The 8428-nt window shown below is 38.4% G+C and overlaps 1 protein-coding gene across 4 annotated transcripts in view; it reads left to right on the forward strand.

The window, feature by feature from the left end:
- LOC114468851 (junction plakoglobin-like) overlaps positions 1 to 5734 on the forward strand; it is a 70993-nt gene extending 65259 nt beyond the window's left edge. For all 4 annotated transcript variants that reach the window (XM_028455970.1, XM_028455971.1, XM_028455972.1 and 1 more), the window contains 7 exons: positions 986 to 1138; positions 1544 to 1663; positions 1814 to 1964; positions 2948 to 3069; positions 3241 to 3283; positions 4647 to 4771; positions 4847 to 5734. In XM_028455970.1, the coding sequence (XP_028311771.1) occupies positions 986 to 1138; positions 1544 to 1663; positions 1814 to 1964; positions 2948 to 3069; positions 3241 to 3283; positions 4647 to 4768 (711 nt within the window). In that variant the 3' untranslated portion in view covers positions 4769 to 4771; positions 4847 to 5734. The remainder of the gene's footprint in view (positions 1 to 985; positions 1139 to 1543; positions 1664 to 1813; positions 1965 to 2947; positions 3070 to 3240; positions 3284 to 4646; positions 4772 to 4846) is intronic.
- Positions 5735 to 8428: the final 2694 nt, after the last annotated feature.

Raw genomic sequence — 8428 nt, forward strand, 5'->3', positions numbered from 1 at the left:
GGTGTTTGCCATATTTTTGCACTTTAATGCCATACTATAGCCTTATTAAAAAAAAAAAACTTTTTCTGTTTTTATGCCTTACTATAGCCTTACCTCCAATTTTTTTGGTGTTTGTCACATTTTGTTGCTATTTTATGCCTTATTATAGCCCTATCTAAAAAAAAAAAGAAAAAAAAAACTTTTTCTATTTTTATGTCTTACTATAGCCTAACTCCAATTTTTTTTAGTGTTTGTCATATTTTGTTGCTATTTTATGTCCTATTATAACCTTATCTAAAATTAAAAAAAAAAAAAAAATCAAAACTTTTCTTTTTTTATGCCTTACTATTGCCTTACCTCCTATTTTTTGGTGTTTGTCACATTTTGTTGCTATTTTATGCCTTATTATAACCTTATCTAAAAAAAAAAAAAGGAAAAAAAAAAATTCTATTTTTATGCCTTACTATAGCCTTATACCCTTTTTTGGTGTTTGTCGTATTTTTGCAATTTTTATGTTTTACTATCGACATAGGTCAATTAAAAAATAAATAAATAAATAAATAAAAGTTTTTTTTAATTTTTCAGTTAGCTGTGGCACCACTTTGATTTTTTTTTTGTGTGTGACTTTAGGAAATTGTCTTTTTAAATGAAAATAATCGTAATAATAATAACAATTATACAGAAATGAAATAAAAATAAATAAATACACAATGTTTTGCATTTTGATAGCTTCCACTCATAGTGATGCTTCCCAGTCGTGTCATCCTCAGCACTGAACTCAGTCGACCTCCTCAGAAAACTGTTAGATCTCTTTATTCCTGGTTTTTTTTTAAGTGCTGCATCATCCTTTCCTTCCTAAAACTCTGAGAAACGCTGATCAGCTCACTAACATTCCACAGCCGTGCTGCCATTTGGAGACGCTACACGTGAACTAGCATCAAAGTGAACTTTGAAGCCTGGAACGTCCTGCTAATTCCAATGCTTTCATCTGCATCTCTTTCGTCAGGCCACGGTTGGTCTCATTCGCAACCTGGCGTTATGCCCAGCCAATCAGGCGCCACTGAGGGAGGCAGGTGCTATTCCACGATTGGTCAACTTACTGCTGAAGGCACACCAGGACACACAGAGACATGCATCATCAGCACAGCAAACATACCAGGTACCTGCTATCCATCCATCATCCATCCATCCATGCATGCATGATGTCTGTCATTAATTTTGTAAAAAGATATCTAAAACCGAACAATAGTCATTTAAATAATGATAATTTCATCAATAAAACCCTTCCGGAGTGGAGGCTCCGACGGGCCGGATTTCAGAATTGGAATCAGAATCAGATATACTATTGTCATGTGTATGATTTATCAGCTACAGCGACAGTTATCACATGTTTAAAACACAAGAAACTGTACAAATGTAAAAACACCACATTACTATCAAAATCTCTCATTTGGTTAGTATATATAACTGGCTTTATTACATTCATCATGTTATTGCATTAATTAAATATGTATTATCAAAGTAGTTTTGATGTTGACTTTGAGTCTCTCGTCTGTCCCATCAGGACGGTGTTCGAATGGAGGAAATAGTCGAAGGCTGCACAGGAGCTCTTCACATTCTGGCCAGAGATCCCATTAACAGAGGGGAGATCGCCAGCATGCAGACCATCCCCCTGTTTGTACAGGTATCCACACAGTCCTCCTGTACCATCATTCTGATGATGTTTTATGACTCCTAATGTACAGTGTCATGCTTTTATTGTGAAGTGAGACGTGGGAGTAAAAAAATGGAAATATTTAAACAACACAGCTTTACTTATGTGATATGTGTGCAGCTACTGTACTCATACGTGGAGAACGTGAAGCGGGTCTCTGCAGGCGTCCTGTGTGAGTTGGCCCTGGACAAACAGTCAGCAGAGCTCATCGACGCAGAGGGAGCATCAGCACCACTGATGGAGCTGCTGCACTCCAACAACGAAGGAATCGGTGTGTCCTGACACACACGCGCACACACGCGCGCACGCACACACACACACACACACGCAAACACACGCGCACACACACACACAGAGAGAGGAACAGTGCGATAGAGTCTGGGTTCTCTACAGAAATATCCAGATAGGGAAAGTGTGAATAAGATGACAGAGTAGTAGATTAGTACTATGCATGGCAGCTCTGTCACCACAAGTAGAGTAGACAGAATAGAAAAAGCGTACAAATACACAAAATGACAACAAAAATACATAAAATGACTCCGAAAACTCACAAAATGACAACAAAAATACAGGAAATGATTCCAAAAACTTAAAAAAGGAAGACAAAAGCGTGCAAAATGACTTTGAACATGCTGTATCAGACAGGCAACTGGTAGCCCCGAAAGTAAACGAACAAAATGACAGAAAAATAAACAAAATCACTCTAAAAACACACAAAATGATTCCAAAAACACACAAAATGATACCAAAAACATACAATAGTGCAACTTAGATACACAAAATTACTAGTAAGACAAAAACATGCAAAATGACTATGGCTCGGGTGACATGCGGCCATCAATCTAATTTTGTGATGCCCCAAAAGTAAACAGCAAAAATAACAGAAAAACACACAAATGAATCTAAAACATACAAAAATGACTTTAAAAACACAAAATTTACTCCAGAAAATACACAAAAATAAACTCTCCTTCTGTTCATGGCCACCATCATTATACGTAGATATAACAGGGTGTTAGTCACTCTCTTTAATCACTCCACATTTGTCTCTAGACTGTTTCAAAAGATTACACAACACAACACAATATGCACAATAGTAGCATCACATTATTCTTCCAGAACAACAGAATTAGCCTAGTGTCAATCACTCCTTATAGTAATGATTTCACCTGTAAACAGAAGACTGATGCGTTAGCGTCTGTTACCAAGGACGATGCTACAGTGTGTAAAGCTCGTGTGCTTGTCTCCCTGTAGCCACCTATGCTGCAGCAGTGCTCTTCAGAATCTCAGAGGATAAGAGTTCAGACTACAGGAAGAGAGTTTCTGTGGAGCTCACGCACTCACTGTTCAAACACGACCCTGCTGCCTGGGAAATGGTGAGCATCAGCATCCATTTGTGGTTGTCCAGACTGAGCGCTTACACTATAAACATGTTTCATTTATTCAGACACAATCTCTAAAGTAACCAAAGCACTGAACATTAACAGTGTAAATCAGATTTGATTGCCTCAGAGATTTCTTTTGAACATGTTTTTGATTTTGTTTAGGCTCACACTGCTGTTCCTCTGGAGCCAACATACCTAGCTGACGGTGAGTAACGCAACGCACGCACACACACACACACACACACACACACAGATGATCTTAGTATATAAAAGAAAACAAGATAAAACATCCATAAGACTCTGTTTTTCCCTCGTTTTTTTGGGTTGCTTCTTAAATGTAACCAAGCATGTTTTTGCTCTGTGTTCACTACCTCCCTTCACTTTCACTTCACTCTCAGATCATTCACTAATGTTTTTAATTAGGATGAAACACTCACCATTGGTTTCCTATTGGCAGTGGCTATCAGTACGTAATACGTGTCAATTGACCGCAGTCTATACGTAAGCAGCGCCCCTCATTGGCCAGTTTAGGTCATGTGATAGCTGCGCCACGTGACTTTAAGTTCCGTCAGTTTTATTTTAGCTCATATTTATTTTTAGCTACCCCGCTAACCTTAACCTTTGGCCACAAACTGGTCAGTTCTTCAATTTAATTAATTTTTGTCATTAGGTTGTATTGAAATGTGCTTTTTAATCAGCCCCATTTTATTACGATCATGTATGGAAAGGATCAACACATTGTAGGGATACACCGATACCACTTTTCCCTAAAACCGATACAATACCGCTACTTGCCGATCCCGCTGCTTATGCCACAAACACAAAAAAAGGCAAAAGGCAATGAATTGGAAGACAGATTTTATTTTTATTTTCCGCTTGTTACAACAAATGTTTTCATATTAGATAAAAACATTATTTTAAAAAAATGACTATAAAACTGCTATTTCGCCCTGCGATGGACTGGCGCCCTGTCCAGGGTGTACCCCCGCCCAGCGCCCAATGAGAGCCGGAAATTGGCACCGGCAGACCCCCGCGACCTTGATAAACGTGAATTAGCGGGTTTGAAGATGGATGGATGGATGGACTATAAAACTGACATTTCAAAAACATTTCTGTAAAAAAATGGCTCCCCCTGGTGGCCAATTTTAACTACTACAACAGGAATGACAGATCACTGTTGAAAGACATTGGATGCAAGGGATACATTGGTGCAGTGCCATATTGGTGCATCCCTAACACATTGTTATCCTCTCTATTCGTGAACTCATGGATTATATGGTGAAATACAGAGCGAGTAAGACTAAATTCTAACAATAAACAAAGGGTAAACTGTGACGGTTCACTTTTACTGTCCTTAATGTATGTGTGCTGTACATATATAATGTGTTCTCTGCTTTTAAAACCTCTCTGAGGAAACGTGAGCAGCCACAATGTCACGCCCGATGAGCACTTAGGGTTAGCGTTAAGGGACTTGTGGATTTGAACCGACACCCCTCTGGTTACAAGCCTGCTTCCTTATGCCTGAGGCCACCACTGCCCAAAATGAGTCAAATTCTCTTTTTCCACAGAGTTAGATGGACCCTACCCTCCCTTTGGTTACACTAATCTACCACTGGATCCAGACCTCCATGAGCCCTATATTGCTGACATGACCTATGACCCCAGACAGGCCTACCCTGAACCCCTCTAACAGGTGAGGATACGTCACATCTAGCAGCTCCAGAGCACTGAGGGAAAGGAAAACCAGACATTTTTCTGTTTTCTGCAGGAAAAAAAAGAGCAACAAACGTGAGGAAAGAAGCAAAGAAGAAGAGACGGGTGTGATGAAGCCTCGTGGTGGGAACAGGATTTTCCACTGAGCAATCAACAATTGTAAATAGAGGATGCTTACTAAAAAGAGATTTATTGACACTGTTAATGAATGAATAACTTTGTTATAATGTTTCAATGTGAGGTGTGAGCAGGAGTTGTTTGACATTTAAGGCATCTTTACACGGGTAACTTTTTGAAGCAATGAAAGCAGGTGAGAACGCCCCCGTGACAGCAGCCGTCACAGAAGGACAAAGTCAGACTCAACACAAAGTCCGTACAAATAGTTTTTTATCAACTTCTCACTAGCAGACTAAGCCCAAACACAATAGGTCCCATCAGAACAATTAGCATAAACCTTTGATTACCTTTAATCCTACGGTCACGAAAAATAAAACACATGAACACATGTTATTAAAGAAGCATCCCTTCATTTTATTTGTTCTACTGGACATAAATGTTCTCGCTCAGCGGTAACACGATGAAACCAAATTGCTGCCAAATGCTACCCGTGTATTCCAGCCTGATGCTGCTGTGTCTTTGATGTTTTTCCTCAGTGTGTTTGAACCGTACACATGTCCCAGGGTGTCCACGTGTGGTCGTTGCATGGTAGTGTAACGTGTACTAAACTCATTGACATACTTTCAAATACTGAGAAAAAAACAAAAAAACAAAATGGGGTTTTACAAAACGTTTTGGATCCTGGATGAATTAGCCCCGATCTGTGCTACAGCAACCCCCCCCCACCCACCCCCCCTCCTTACTGGTATCACTGGTATTTAGCAGACATGGGCAACTGGTGGCAAGCGGGCCCCCAAAACACACATACCCAAAATGACTCCATGAGTAAATAACAAAATAAAGACAATGACTTCCAAAACAAACAAAATGACTACAGAAATACAGGAAATGACAGAAAAATACACAGAAACACTTTAAAAACAAACAAAATGATGACAAAAATACACAAAAGGACAGAAAATGACATGAAAATAAAAAAAAAAGACTCTAAAACACAATATGACAACAAAAATACACAAACTGACAGAAAAGTACAAAGAAAGACTCCAAAACACACAATTTGACAACAAAAAACACCAAAGGACCCCAAATACCCACAATATGACACGAAAATACAAAAACTGACACAAAATAACAGGAGAAATACATTCTTTGTTGTTTCCTATTATTGCTCAGATTGCTCATAATTGTAATCCTGTTATGAATGTTGATCACGTGACCCTCGGATCAGATACAATCACAGTTTTTTTGCCCCGCTGTGATAAAAGTTGCCCATGTCTGGTATTTGACATCCAAATCATTGAAAAACGTGTGCATAAAAGCCACATTAATCCTTAATGTTCAGTTGTTGTTGTAGTTCTTTTTAGTTGTTGCTTTTTTCAGTTAGTACAGGAACTCTGGTAAATAACTACAAATTGTCGTTCCTTCAAAGTGATTTATTTTGTCATAAATATTTTCCCAATAATTTTTGAAAAAAATATTTCTAAAAGACAATGTAATTAAACTCAGCATTCACAATCGTATGATTTCTCAGCAGTTTGTGTTTCCGGTGCAGAATGTTTGTCCTGTGGAATGCCAAGGTGCAAATGGGACGCTCTCATTGGTCGACAGATGAAACACGGCAAATACAACCAAGCGGCCTTCCAGCATTTCCCTGGCAATCTATGAGCGTAATATTGTTTTCCGATTGATACAACTAGTAATTATAAGTAAAAGTAAGTCATTAGCTCTTTAATTATATATTTTGATTGGTTTTGTACAGAAAATTGGGATTTGTTTGGTTGGAGAGTGCGTGACCCAGTCTAGAGTTGACATCACTGTATGTTGCCATGTTAAACTGCTTTTAGCTGGGGTCACATTGACAGGGAGGATGGTTTACAGCTTATGTTCACGGAGCAAAGAGGCTCTCATATCAATGCCGTGGAACATATCTTTAATTAGTTTATGGAAACAGCAGCGAGGACTACAGCAGATGTAGAAAGATAAATAGAGATGACTTTTGGTAAGTGCTGCTACTTGTTTACTCAGTGTTTTATCGCGGACAACACAAAATGAGTGCTAAATAACAGTTATTATTTACCTAGCACTGATAACTAATGCTATGCACATGTCATCCATTGTATAAACAAACCAGCTTATGCTGCGTTCTTGACAACTTGGGTATCGGAATTTTTTAGTTGAAAATTCTGATCTCTGTCTTCAAAGGAAGTATTTACGACAACGGTAATGTTTGTGTGATTGAAACTCTGATTATTCACAGTAGTTTTTTGGGGTTTTTTTTTTTTTACACTAACGTTATGCAACACATTTAAAACAACAAGGTAAAGGATTCATGCAAGGCATTACAACATGTAGCAGAAAATGGATGGAAACGTTCTCAAATGAGAAAAGAAATCCGACATTTATTTAAGATCAGGCCCCAACATGACACGGAAATGCCTCACATGCATGTTTAAGGGCAGTATCACACGTTTACACACCATTTAAACTGGTGATTGAATGTCTAGGAGATGTCAAATAGACAAACGTGTCCAACCACCCATGATTTTGTTCAAAAGCTGCAGCTCTGTTATAGTGATCATGTTATCCTATGACTGAAAATGAATGACGAGTTTCATCTGAAGTGTGTTTTTAATATGTTGGTCCAGATTATTATGACTGGATTCAAATGTGAAAAGACTCTGGTACAAAGACAGGTTTAACTGATGGTGCATTAGCTCAACTGGTGATCAGTTTACCTGGCGACGCGTCACAGCAGAAGCACCTCAGAAATGGGAAACCCTGAAACAGAAAATCGGGGGCCTTACACATGACACAAGGCCAAAAACCATTAAAAAGAAGCATTTTAAAATCAAAAGGAATTAATAAATACAGCCTGCATTACTGTGTTGCATAAGTAATCTGTAAACGTAGTGAGTATCGTATATTATTTCCAAATGGTGTTTTGGCATCAAAAACGCTTTCAATTAATGTTTTACAACCAATGATGTCGTTCTGCTCGGTGCCATCACTGTTGTGTGATGTTGCACAACTGATCCTCGAAAAAGTCTTGGTACTATTTTTCCCCAATTTTACAGAGTGGGAGCTCCGACATCAGGCGGCGTTCTAAATGCACTTTATCAAGTGGGAGGTCGGAAAATCCCAAGTTCCGAGTTGTGTGGAACGCAGCATCACTGGATATGGTGATGAGCTCCTGTCAACGACTTAGTGTCATCTTAGCTTACTTCCCTTTCCAAGCATTGTAATGTGAATATGAGTAGACGCACCGATACAAAGCTCTGTCTTTTTTTAAATGGATGAAAGAGAAAAAAATTGAAAAGCACAAGTCCATGTAAATTCAAATAAATATTGCAGTGTATATTTGTTACCTTGTGGGGTTTCTTTTTTGTTTTAGATCCATTGATATGAGCCGTAAAGTGTTTACATTTTTAAGATAGGAAATGAACTGAATAAATAAAATATAAAAAAAAGATAAGCCGGTGAGCGCTTCAACATGGAATAATTCCGCATTCATCTTCAC

Source organism: Gouania willdenowi, chromosome 8 (genome assembly GCF_900634775.1).
Source record: "Gouania willdenowi chromosome 8, fGouWil2.1, whole genome shotgun sequence".
Lineage (NCBI taxonomy): Eukaryota > Metazoa > Chordata > Actinopteri > Blenniiformes > Gobiesocidae > Gouania > Gouania willdenowi.